The sequence below is a fragment of the Delphinus delphis genome, chromosome 2 (genome assembly GCF_949987515.2).
Source record: "Delphinus delphis chromosome 2, mDelDel1.2, whole genome shotgun sequence".
NCBI lineage: Eukaryota > Metazoa > Chordata > Mammalia > Artiodactyla > Delphinidae > Delphinus > Delphinus delphis.
Genome location: NC_082684.1, coordinates 31,901,326 through 31,915,011, shown reverse-complemented (window position 1 = coordinate 31,915,011; position 13,686 = coordinate 31,901,326). Strand labels below are relative to the sequence as shown.

Here is a 13,686-nt window from a genome sequence, read left to right as displayed (position 1 = left end):
AGCTAAGAAAGCCTGCCAAGCTCTTTCCATAAAATCATACCCTAACCACCCAAGGTTGGCAACGGAAGAGGAATCTCCACATGGGAGGAGCGATTGAGGACTTACCGTCCCAATTTTGTCCTCCAAGTTTACCTTTCTCTTGTAAGTTGCACTGGCCACTACTGCTGCCCCCATGGTAGGCTCAGGCAAGGCAGTTTCCCTTCTAGCACTCCTTTCCAAGTATGAATGGAAGCTTGTCCTAATTCTCCACAGCTTGGTTGACTCCAGGATGCAGCATTTATTCAAACTTGTCAGAAGACCCAGAGACCAGAAAGTTCATAATATTTCTCCAAAAAGAGCTTCTAGATATGGTGGTCTGGGAGCCCGGGCCCATCTCCACATGTCTACTTTGGACATGTCTCCCCACTGGGCATCTGCTGCTTAATAACTGCATCTTGGAAGCCAAATATATACTCAGAGCCAAGGCCATGGACAAGAACAAGCTCCCTTTCCATCTAGCCTGAGGCCTGCCTTCCCAAGTCCACTGTCTCCTAAGCTGGGACTGGCCAACAGCGGCGGTGCTTACGCCCTGCAGGGAAGATCCTGCCCCAGAGCCTTGGCTTGGGAAGACCACATCCGAACATAATCCAGTCTCTGTGCCAGAACAAATCTCCACATGGCAGGACTGTCTTAGACAAGCCCTTCAATCGCTGCCCCCCCCCCATTTCTGATTGTCATCTGCAGCAGAAGATGCCTTTTACCAAAAGTAATAGAACAGAAGTCCTTTTGAAGAGGAACCAGTGAAACAATTTCATCCTTCTATTAAGTGGCAAACATTGATATTCACAGGCTGTTAGGTATGGTAGAGATGACTCAATGAAGTGTGGGCCCCTCGTTTTTACTGAGGCCCCGAAAGGGAAAGTGATTTTCCTAATGTTGGCTAGTGGCAAAGGTGGGACGAGGATCCAGCTCTTCTGATTCCCAGCCCAGTACTCTTTAGAATAGTGATCTGTGCCGTACAGTAGAGCACAGAGACTCGTATTTTAAACCTTATTTCAAACGGAGACCAGGTTGCTACAATGTGGAAGAGAACTCGTGGATCCTCAGTGGATCCAAAATGGCAAGCTAGGATCTCCCGGGATGACGGGATCCAAGCACATGAGTGTAACAGCAGAGGGAACATGCTTCAGGGGTTCCCTAATGCTAGTCAGTTCTGACTCCTGGGTGCCGCTTGAATGAATCCCTTTCTCCTGCCTTTCTGCCTCAGCTTGAGTCAACCGAGTCACCATTATTTTATCATCCAAATCCACTCTTGCCCTAAGAATAAAGTCCCAGATCCTCAACATGAACCAGAAGGGTCTGTGTGTCCTGGTTTCATCTTGCTTCTCTAGCTTTATTCCCTTTTACCCTTCCCTTCAGTCTCTCTGCTCCAGCTGGGCTTGGCTACTCAAACCTCCTCAAATAAGCCATAATCTCTCTTTCTTTCTATCTTCCTTCCTTCCTTCCTTCCTTCCTTCCTTCCTTCCTTCCTTCCTTCCTTCCTTTCTTTTCTCTCTTTCTTTCCTTCCTTCCTTCCTCCTTTCTCTTTCTTTCTTTCTTTCCTTCTTCCTTCCTTCCTCCATCCCTCCCTCCCCCCCCCCCACATAGAAAGATTTTTCTCCTTTCCACCTACATCAACTCTTCTCACACAAGCGTGATTCCCCCCGCCCCCCACCAGGGGACATCTGGCGATATCTGGAGACATTGTTTTGCTTGTCACAATTGGCATCTAGTGTGTAGAACACAAGGATGTTGCTAGACATCCTACAATGCACAGGACATCCCCCCCCCCAACAAACAATTACCCAGGTTAAAATATTTATGGTGCTGAGGTTGAGAAACACAACCTTTGGAACCCAGCTTAAACACCGCTTCTTCCAAGAAGCCTCCCACGATACTTGATCTTGGTTTAGGGCCCTCCCCCCTCAGGAGGCTCCCACTCATCACTTCTCCTTCACAGCTCTTGGCACACGGGGGTATTTGAGATAACGCACCATCTGCCCTCCCCAGCAGTCCATCAGCTCCAGGACGGGGCAGGGCGTTTGGTTCACCACCTCATCCCAGTGCCCTGTACAGTGCTCTGTGCAGTTAGTTTTTGTTTTGTTGACCCTGGGACCCAAAGGAAGGCTGTTTACACAGGTGCCCTGTCTTTTACGAGGGGTGATGTGGTTTCTAAAGGCTTCACACGTAGACCCACAGGTACCCATGGGCAAGAGCACAGTCTTGGGAGCCAGGCAGAAGTGGGAGGCTATCGTAATTCCGCCACCTCCTAGTTGAGTGACCTCCAGCAGGTTACCTACTTTCTCTGGAACTGGGTTTCATCATCAGTAAAAGAAGCATAACGGAGAACCTGTTTCATAGATTTGCTGTGAAGATGAAAAGACATAGTATATGTAAGGTACTGAGGTAAGGTAAGGTATCCTCTGACACAAGGTAAGGGATTAATGACAGAGAGGAAGAAAGGGCAATGGGACAAAATGACCTAGTCTCAGGGTTTCCTGCAGCCCCCAGGCCCTGGGTAGCAGGCAGAGAAACATGGAAGAAACATCAAGAGACTGCTGGTCAACCTCTCCTTCTTAACTTCTTCAACTCTAAAATGTGCCTACAAACATCCCATTTTACTTATCCCATGGACTTGTTATATGTACCCCAGATAACTCCCCACCCAAACAAGAGAGGTACCTAAACATCACCCGCAGGTAGGGCTGAGTGCAGCCCAGACTGTCTCTTGCCTCCTCCACCCTGGGCCTTCTTAAGAGCTCTGGCCTGCCACCCCTTGTTTCTTATCTGGATTCCCCCTCTCGGTGCAGACTTTTGGGAAGGCAGCCCATCTGGACCCGAGCTAACTCCAGATTTCTCCATCTCCCTGGGCTCTGCCTCTGGTGCCAATAGGGCCTCCACACCCTGTAACCTGCCGGGCCCCACCTCCCCTGCGGTCTGAACCCAGGTCCACAACCAGGTCTCACAGTTCACACCAGATCTGCAGGGGAATTCCAGGCATTTTCACTGAATGAGTCCTGGAAATCGACTGCTATCCTTCTTTTGCCCAAGGTGGGGGGACGGTGTGTTAGCGGGAGGACTTTCCCGTTTCCAGGCCTTTTTGCTTCCCCCCCACCCCAGTTTTAGACATTCAAACACTGTTTTTTAAAACAAACAGAGATCCATTTCCTAGACTGCTCAGGTCAGCAAACAGAAGTGTCTGAGGATGGAGGGCTGGACAGGAAGAGGGCTCTCAGCTGAGAACGGAGGACACGAGATGGCCTGTGGAAGCTTGGACAGGAAACCCTTCAGTTCTGGGGGCAGCTGTTAGAGCCAAGTCCCACACAGGTAGCAGCCAGTGAGGTTCCCAGGCGGGAACCTCATGACAGAAGCCCTCCCTGTCCGCAGAGCTGTGAAAGCACCAAGGCAAACTCCAGCAGCAACGGGGTAGGGCAGGGGGGCAGGAGGGCCTCCACCCCACAGCTGAGGGAAGAGAGGGCAGGGAGCTGGTGGCATCAGCTCGGCAGGGTGGACCCCTAGTGTGCCAGCAGGTCTGCGTGTCTCTGAGACCACAGCCACCCACGCCCATGCCCACGGTGTTAGCAACCTGCTGCTTCTGTCGACTTGTTTGGCTTCCTGCCCTGTAGCGAGTGGAACGTGATGGGTCAATTTCCAGATCTGGGCTGATTCTCTGCCACTTCCTGGTTGTCATAGCGCCAACTCAGCCTGCAAAAGGTTGTTTTTTGTTTGGGTTTTTTTTGTTTTTTTGGGTCTAAAATGCCCGATGAAAGATCTGGTCTCTTAATCAGCAGTTCACATCCCTGGGAAGTTATTTAAGGAATCAAAGCAGCAGAAGTTAGACCCCTGAAGATTAAAATCAGTGACTTGACTCTATCCCGAGGATGATTCTTCCAACGTGGGAGAAACCTGGGTGCAAAGGAGCAGCGCATCAGCATCCTCCCACGTCCCACGTCCCACCAGCCAGGTCTTGGCAGGAAGCAGCAGTTTGACCTGCTAAGTCTGTTTTCATTCACTTTGAAGAAGCAGACAGGTGCCCTTCCGCCACCGCACCCCACCCCCTTTTAAAAAATTCCTCCAGTGTGTTTGACACCCCTCTTTGCCTTTAGTCAACGCCTACTGAATGCTTGAGGGATGGAATGGAGGCCGAGGTAGCTCAGCAGGGCTGGGATTAGGGTGAGGCAAGTGAGGCCCCTAGGGCACAGTATGTAAGGAGGTGCTCACTCAAGGGTACAAGCTTCCTCACCCTCGCCCTAGCCCTGGCCCTGTGACTGATCGCTGTGAGAGAAAGCTTCAAGGGGGAGACGGTTTACTCAGAGATAACTGACTCTGGAATAGGAAGGAGCCCCACATAGGCAGCTGCCAGCCTCAGCTTCCTCTTGCCTGGGACCCCCAGGTCTCTCACGCCCAGAGGTGTGCTCTGTATAAGGCTGGTCACTAGCCCGTCAGAGGCCCCTGCTCCCAGGGACTGCAGAGACAAACGTGTGGAAGAGAACTTGAGGAAAGTAGAGGCAGTTGTCACCACGGGATTGCAGGGGCTGCAAAGAATTATAATGACATGAAGTAACAGTGTGGGTGTTTACTATGTGCCAAGCCTGTGTCAAATACTGTGCCACCATTTCATATAATCCCTTCAACAGCTCAGTGAGGAACCTGGGCTCTGGAGCTGGACAGTTTTGATTTAAATCTCAGCCTTGCCTCTTTCATGTTGTGTGTCCTTGGGAAGTTACTTAAACCTCTCTGGGCCTCAGCTTCCTCATCTGTAAAATGGGAATAATACTTGGACCTTCGTTATAGTATCCCAAAGATTCTATCAGGTGAGACAAGTAAAGCAACGAAGCAAGCATCCGGCACAAGGGAAGCGTTTGACAAATATTGGCCAAGGTTAGTATTGTCATTGCCTCTTGTGGCTTGTCCCTACCGTAGCCACAACAAAAGTGTCACAGACTGATGGCTTATACAATAGATACGTTCTGTCTCATGGTTCTGGAGGCTAGGAGTCCAAGATCAAGGTGTTGGCAGGGTTGATTCCTTCTGAGAGCTGTGCCTCTCTCCTAGCTTCAGGTAGCCCCAGGCATTCCTTGGCCATCTTTTCCCGGTGTCTCTTCACATCGTCTTTCCTGTGTGTCTGTCTTGGTGTCCAAACTTCTCATTTGTCTTAGTCTCTTTGGGCTGCTGTAACAAAAGTATTGCACAGTGGGTGGCTCAAACAACAACCACTTATTTCTCATAGTTCTAGGGGCTGGGAAGTCCAAGATCAAGACACCGCAGATTCAGTGTCTGGTGAGGGCCCACTTCCTGGTTCGTAGATGGCTGTTGTCTCACTGTGTCCTCACATAGCAGAAGGGGTGAGGGAGCTCTCTCATGCTCTCTTTTATAAGAGCATGAATCCCAGTCATAAGGGCCCCACCCTCAATACCTAGTCACCTCCCAAAGACCTCACCTCCAAATACCGTCACTCTGGGAATTAGTGTTCAACATGTGAATGTTCGGGGGGACACAAACATTCAGTCTATTGTACCCTTTTTATAAGGACACTGGTAAGATTGGATTAGAACCCACTCTAATGACCTCTCTTTAACTGGATTACCTTTGTAAAGACCCTATTTCCAAAGAAGGTCACATTCTAAAGCACTGGGGGTTAGGACTCAATTCATATTACAAGGTCAGGTAACTTGCTCAAGGTCACAGAGCTTGTTGAAGATGAAACTGGATCCTAGAACCCTGGATTATTTGATGACAAACTCCACGGCATAAACCCCACCGTAAAGCCCCAGCACTCGTAAACCTTCTCCGGTCAGAGAGGAAAAACCGAAGGGAGACATTCAGAGCCTGCTGCTGTTGTGGTGATGACACTATCCCTTCTTTCTCCCTTCCTCTGTAGCCTGCCTGCTCCAGGCTGAGCTGGTGAACTATGAACGAGTCAAAGAGTACTGCCTCAAAGTCCTGAAGAAAGAAGGGGAGAATTTCAAGGCCCTTTACCGGTCCGGCGTGGCCTTCTACCACCTTGGAGACTACGACAAAGCACTCTACTACCTGAAAGAAGCAAGGACCCGACAGCCAACAGGTAAGGCAGCAACTGCTCTTTCCTTACCACCAGCCCCCTGGGGCAGCTCCCAGGCCGTCTCATTGCCGTGGTCAGAGTTCCTGGCTGGCAGGGCCAGGCAGGGAGGGAAATGGCAAATGAAGGGTCAGCTGTGTGCTAGGTCCTGGAACAAGGAGAACACAGAGTCCATGCCTTTGCCTGGGGTCTGGGTTCCAGGGAGCTTGGGCATCTCTTCTTTTCAAATAGAATATGGAATTCTTCATTTCTCCAACCGAGAATCCAGCCCTCTTTACTTATTCAACGGGTACATATTGTATTCTTACTATGTGCCAAGATTTGTGCTGGGTGCCAAGGATGGAGATGAGAAGACGCGGTCCCCACTTGTGAGGAGCTCACATTCTGGTTGATGAGACAGAATACAAATGGATAATCTGGGGGCTAAGCCCAACATCCTCCAGGAAGCATGCTCCAACTCCTTCAGTCAGATCCTAGTCCTTAGAGCAGGTGTCATCTGTACCATTTGCTTAAATCACATCCACTAGCCCTGCCATTCATTCATGCCACAGGTATATATTGAGCAGGTACAATGGGCCAGGAACTCTTCTAGGTGCTGGGTAAATAGCAGGGAACAAAAAAAAGTTGCTACCTTCAAGGACTTTATGTTATAATGGAAGGAGATGGACAGTAAACAGACAAATGGATAACGTAATATTTAGTAGTAGTAAGTGCTATGAAGGAAGTAAAGCAGAGTCAGAGGATCAAGATTAAAGGGGGTGCTATTTCAGACCAGGTGGTCAGGAACACCCTCTCTGAGGAGGTATCATTTATTTATTTATTTTTTAATAAATTTATTTATTTATTTTTGGCTGAGTTGGGTCTTTGTTGCTGCGCAGGGGCTTTCTCTAGTTGTGGTGAGCGGGGGCTACTCTTCGTCGCGGTGTGCAGGCTTCTCATTGTGGTGCCTTCTCTTGTTGTGGAGCACGGGCTCTAGGGGCACAGGCTTCAGTAGTTGCTGCTCACAGGCTCCGTAGTTGTGGCTCGCGGGCTCTGGAGCGCAGGCTCCGTAGTTGTGGCGCACGGGCTTAGTTGCTCCGCGGCGTGTGGGATCTTCCCGGACCAGGGATCAAACCCGTGTCCCCTGCACCGGCAGGCGGATTCTCAACCACTGCGCCACCAGGGAACACTTGAGAAGGTATCATTTAAACCATGACTTTGACTTGCTGTTGCCGTGGTTGTTCATATGGATGATTTCTTTTTAATGCAATTCTCCTTCCAAGGAGTCTTGCTAGGATGAATTTGCAAATACCCAATATGCTTTTTTCTTTATTTTTTTAAAGAACACTAATATCTTTATTTTTATGTGTTGTTGATTTGTTTTCTGTATATAAATCGTGTTCCCCCAGCTCTACTATAAGCCACTTGAGGACCAAGAATGGGACTCATTCAACAGAGTTTTCTTGAGCACCTGCTATCTGCCAGTACTGTTCTGGGTGCCCTGCCAGGCATTCTGGAATATTATACAGCATTCATTTGTGCTTGTGGAAGTAAACATCTCAGGCAGCCTAATTCATATTTTGGTGTGTGCAGGGCTAAATAGTTGTTCTATGTTTAGAACACTCACTAATTTAAGGGCTGGAACTGGGGGGAAATTCCCCAGTTTGTGGTGAGGTGGTTGCCTAACCTTACTAGTAAGAACGAGATAAGACAATGAAGCAAATTTCTTCTAAACTCTCCAACTGAAAAACATTACAGGGGCTTCCCTGGTGGCGCAGTGGTTAAGAATCCGCCTGCCAATGCAGGAGACACGGGTTCGAGCCCTGGTCCAGGAAGATCCCACATGCCGTGGAGCAACTAAGCCCGTGAGCCACAACTACTGACCCTGCGCTCTAGAGCCCGCGAGCCACAACTACTGAGCCCACGTGCCACAACTACTGAAGCCCGCGCGCCTACAGCCCATGCTCCCAACAAGAGAAGCCACCGCAATGAGAAGCCCGCGCACCGCAACGAAGAGTAGCCCCCGCTCGCCACAGCTACAGAAAGCCTGCGTGCAGCAACGAAGACCCAACACAGCCAAAAATAAATAAAATTATTTTTTTAAAAAAAACATTACAATCAACTAATATTTATTGATCATTTGGATTAAGCCCTTTTAGACATATCTACTTTGGTCCTCATAGCAATTTTATGAGGAAGATATTATGATCCCTGGGAGAGGCAGCCTTTGGATTCAGATGCAGCAACTATGTGTGTCTCCTTGGGCATCTGACTTAATCTCTCCGGGGCCCAGTTTTAACTTTGGTCACAGTGAGGATGATGAAACATACCTTACAGGATTATAATGAGGGTTCAGTGAGACGATGAAGGTTAAAAACATGGCATAAAGTAGGCACTCAAAAACGGAGGTTGTTTCTTGCAGACGAGACAGGAGGCTCAGACAAACTTCTAAGTTGCCTGAGGTTAAACTCCAACTAACTGTGCTGACTCAGGACCACTGGGGTTTGCTGCTCCATAGACATAAGGGGAGAAATTCCCCTGTCTCTCCTCTCCTTGCCATCTGTCCTCTGGGTCACAGGGACCTGTCCACGTGGAGACGCGGAGCAGTCAGAGAGAGGAACCACATCCTGGTTGCCCTTCAGCCACACTGGACCTTGGCTGGGTGCGTCTGGCTTGTCCATGGTCTGCAGATACAGCTTTGGTCTGATTCTCCACAGACCCAAGAGTTCCCCTCACCAGCTGTTCCCTAAGGTGTGTTTCTCTCCTCACAGACACCAACGTGATTCGATATATCCAGCTGACGGAGATGAAGCTCAGCAGATGCTCCCAGAGAGAGAAGGAAGCCATGTAACTGGAACACCTTTCTAGAGCCGAGCCTAACCCGGGACATCCAGGAACCTGCTGGTGGAGAGCTCTTCCCAGAGTTCTGTTCCTTTCTCCCCACTTCCTCCTTCTATTGCCCCTCAACTCTTTGTCTACTCCCAGTGTGAAAAGAAGGAGACGTGCAGATTTGGAATCTGGTGGGTTGCCCTGACAAGGGACATCCTCTTTCCGGTAGGGCAGCCGCTGAGAGGGACCTAACTTCAGCGGGAACAGCCGGAGAGGACTGTCACAGGTTGGGAATGCCACTGCAGCTTTGACTTGGGCCAGTGCTTCCGGCAGAGGCAGAGCCTGGCAGGTGCACCATCCCAAAGGGGTCGGGCACGGAGCCCACGGGCTGGACCCCTCCACAGCTGCCTGACAGACTGCAGCATCTCAAGGCAACTGTGACAAATCCAGGGATGAGACAGACACCAGAAGCGTTGGTTAAGCCAACAGAGTCTGAGAGTCTGTGCACTGGATTCCTGCACACAGACCCGCTCCCCACCCCCAAAACCTCAGGCCCTGCCTCCCTCCCTCGCTCGTTGTCTTGGTGTGTGCTTTCTCCTCTCCCACTTGGGGATCTGAGACTCTGCCAGGATTCACATGCCATCGAAGCCCACTCTCAGTGCCCTCTGGTGACCACACATACCATTCTCCCAGACTCCCAGCCAGCAGGCAGCTGTGACAGCAGAAGGGCAGGGTAGAGTGGGCCAGGGGCTGACCACATAGGGACGGGGAGAGGGAGAGATGATATCTAGGGGAAAGAGCATTGTATAGACTGGGAGACTGAACTGCGGACGAATTAAGTGTAAATAAAAATAAATTAACAGGCAGCAGTTCCTGTCATTTCTGTTGAAAGCGGCCCACTCCCTCACTTTTACTCCCTCCCGCAACCCTCGATCAGAGCTGCTTGCAGCCAGGTAGGATGGGACTTCCCCCAAAACAATGAGCCATTTGCGCAGGGGTGTACAATGCTGGCTGCGCCTTTGTGCTTTTAGAGTAGGCTGGCATTGTGGAGACTGCCCAGGGATTTGGCTGTGTGGGAACCTGTAGCCTCTCTTTTGATGAAATTACCTGGACTCAATATCTAGCACATAGAATGTGTTCAACAAATATTTGTTGAATGACTAAATGATGACTGCAGACTGGCTCTCCTGCCTTAAACTAATTTTATCCCAGCCTAGTCTCCCGATGCCGATGCCCTTTTTGCGATGCCATGTTGCTTCAGTCAAATCAGAGACGCTTACTGAGGGCTTCTTGTTTGCCTGTCATTGTACAGTTTGCCCTGGGACGTAGGATGTAGTCCCAGTCTTCAAGGAGTTGGAAGAGTTGAGAAATAGTCATAGGAGATTATTACCAATGATACCTTTAATTTATATGATGCTTTAAAATTTTCGAAGCACTTTCATGTATTTTTTGTGTGATCCGTGAGATAATATTGTACAAATTAAAATATATACAGATGCAATAATATTAATAGTGAGCATTTATTAAATGCACTGTCCTCAGATCTTTACATGTATAATCTCATTTCTTTTGTGCAATTACCCTACTATTCCCATCTGATGGATAAGAAAACTGAAAAAGAGAAAACTAGCCCAATGTTGCATGGCCTTAAGTGGCATAGCTAGGATTTGAACCGAGTCTGTCTGACTCCAGAGCTTCAGCTGTTAACTACTCTGTAGTTAGTTGCTGCCCTAAAAAGTATAATATTGGGTAGTTACAACCATTCAAAAGCAGGACAGTATGTGTGACAAACCTTGACTACGTCAATGATGGTACGTGGGCTGCCTTTCATATTTAGCCCAAGGTGAAAAATTGTCCCTAACACTTGACTCCCTAGTGGCGGAAAAGGCAGCTGAGACCCAGCAGTTATTTCTGTGTATTGTTTATTCTCCTTGCTGACGGGCCAGCACGTATCCAAACAATCCACCCAGCATTCCTCACCCCATCCCCAGCTTTGGGGAAGAGTCACAGTTCCAGGTAGAGATTGAAAGGAAACACAAAGTTAATTCTGGCTTATTTGTTTAATCAGAGGCTCCAACACTGCAGGATCCAATCATTTCTGAGGGGCCCAGAAGCCGGCAGCACAGTTTATATTCACATAGCTCCTCAAAGGCTTCCAACGGGGGCTGCAAGAAGGTGCTAGAAATATCCAGGGGCCCCCAGTTGGTTGCCTATAGCTCACCCTCTGGAGAAGGGAAAAAGGGAAAAACGCTGATACTGCTGCCACATCCTCCCCCACCCCTACCATGTCCTCCTCTCTGCCCTCTTCCCCAAAATGATTTCACATGACCCTAACTCAAATCCACCCCGCAGCACGCATAGTACAGGCAAACGTGCAGAACTCCCCTCTTCCTGAGGCTCCAGCCCAGAACGTTTGCGAGTTGGCAGACTGCTTGTTAGGATCTGAAGGATGAAGATGAGGTCAGAGGTGGTGTGCAGAACCAGTTCAAATGGGCAGGGTCTTCCTTTGGTCTTCGTGCCATGAAGAAGGACTCAGAGTAACTATTCGCAGCGTGGAACAGGAGAGGGGTCTTGCCTCACCGACTGAGTTGGGGCAGAGCTGGACAGATGGGGATGATAAGATTGCTGCCATCCTTCCAAAGAAAATGGTTGAAAACCAGAACTAGGTGAGGACAACCTCATGGGACCTCATAGAACAAGCGACCAGGTCTTCTGCTTGTCTGGTAACGTAGGTACGCGTGCTGGGAACTCCATTCACTGTGACCCAAAGTTAAATGATCCCAAAGAAAAAAGCTGCCTGGGACTTGTTTGAGATGGTGGGACTGAACTTCCCGTGCGTTTGTCCAGAGACTTCAGAGAGCCGGTAGGCAATATCAGCTCTGTTCCCCTTAACAAACCATCAGCTTCCTTCTCCTCGTCCCTCCCCCAAACAGGGACTGGTATTTAATTATACGTTTTGTTTGCAGATATCACTGCTGAGCTATACTTGGAGCGCTCATCCTGGATCTGACCTGCTTTGCCATCTCCCGCTTGGACTTTTGTGATAGACTCTTTGGGGAAAAAATATTATACTTTTATTGTAATTATTATGAAAGCCTCACATGTGTATTGTAGAAATATTAGGGGAAAAAAAAGATAAATTCCGCCCCATAATCCTGCTACCGGAGACAGATATTGTTATCCTTATGGATGTATCTTTTGGTTGTTTTTGGTATAAATGTACACATGCACATGCATTTTTTTAAACAAAGATTGGATCATACTGTACATACTCTTTAATAACTCACTTTTCAAAATGTGTATTTATATTGTAGAATATGTAATGCATACACAGGTACAAAATTCAAGAATTACAAAAAGATCTGGAGTCGGAAGTAACTCTCTTTCCTGCCCTGTCTGCCAACCTCTAGTTTCTCTCCAGCTACTTGTATATCCTTTCAGAGACAGTTACGCATTTTCAAGTGTATGTATCTATTTTGTCACAAATGGTAGCACATGGGACACACTTTCTGCACCTTGTGCTACTTCACCCACTATAACACGAACGTACCATTTTTTGCTGGTCTCGCAAACTGTTTCAACAGCGTCCTCCTTATGTGGGTGGACCCTCATTTGGTAACCGATCTTACAATAGTGATTATCTCATGCGTTCCCAATCTTTATTGTAAATAATATTGCAACAGACATTCTTGTAGCTAAATTTTGCACATATCTAGGACTATTTCCTGAGGATAAAATCTGAGAAGGATGTCGTTTGGCTATCTTTAAGAATTTTGATATATTTTACCAACTGCCCTCTGGAGAGTTTGTACCAAAGCACTCTTCTACTTGCAGGCTTGAGAGTGCCCTGTTCCCTGCACCCTCACTACAGGTGGGTATTATCACTTACCAAATCTTTACCAATTTGAGAGGAAAATAATAGTATATCAATGTTATATGAACTCACAATTCTTTATTAGTGAAGAGCATCTTCATATGCTTATTGACCATTTGTACCTCCTTCTTTGTGATTTTTCTATTTATTTGATATTGGTATGTTTATTATCAATATGTAATTTTATTAAGAGTATGATTTTGGGCAAGAAACACTGCCAAGTATGCTTTCCAAGTGCTTTGTTTTCAAATTTTGTTTATGGTGCTTTTTGACATACATAAATTCTTAATTCTGCAATTCATTTGTTCCTCTGTTGCCAGCTTCTTCTGCCTACGGTTCACCTTTTCATTTCTAGCAGAGCGGCCCTTCTAAAACACCATCTGATTATGTCATGCCACAGCTTAGAAATCTTTAGTGGCTGCTCATCACTTTTAGAATAAAGGCCAGACTCAGCATAACACACAAGGTCTTTCATGTGATTTCTCCCACTGACACCTCCTGGTCCTCTTCCCAAGGTTCCCTACATTCTACTGTTGCCTAGCTTCTTGTGATTCCCCGAACCCATTGTTCTGGGGTCTCTGGGCCTTTCCATGCTGTTCCCTCTGCCCAGTTGGCTATGCCTCACCCCTCCAGTCCACTCTTTGCCATGCTAACTCCTATAGGACTTGTTCAAGTCATCACTGCTTGAAAGCCTTCCTTGATTCCTTAGTCTGCATTCCAAACAACATGAGTCTACCTCTGCCTGGCATCTGCTACAAATAGGAATCAGAACTTCCTATTCCTATTCGTCTGGTCCACTATCCGGATGTTCCTCAGGGCAGACACTGTGGTTTATTCATCTTTGCAGCTAGAATGCCTAGTACAATGCCTGGCACATACTAAGTGGCCAATAAACGTTGAGCATTGAACCTGGGATGAATGATGGATC

General features: G+C 48.0%; 1 protein-coding gene across 1 annotated transcript in view; it reads left to right on the top strand.

Annotated features, from left to right (window-relative positions):
- Positions 1-10,395, top strand: part of TTC9 (tetratricopeptide repeat domain 9) — a 29,227-nt gene extending 18,832 nt beyond the window's left edge. Inside the window, exons 2-3 of the mRNA XM_060003394.1 lie at positions 5,900-6,082; positions 8,827-10,395. Coding sequence (XP_059859377.1) covers positions 5,900-6,082; positions 8,827-8,906 — 263 coding nt within the window. The 3' untranslated portion in view covers positions 8,907-10,395. The remainder of the gene's footprint in view (positions 1-5,899; positions 6,083-8,826) is intronic.
- Positions 10,396-13,686: the final 3,291 nt, after the last annotated feature.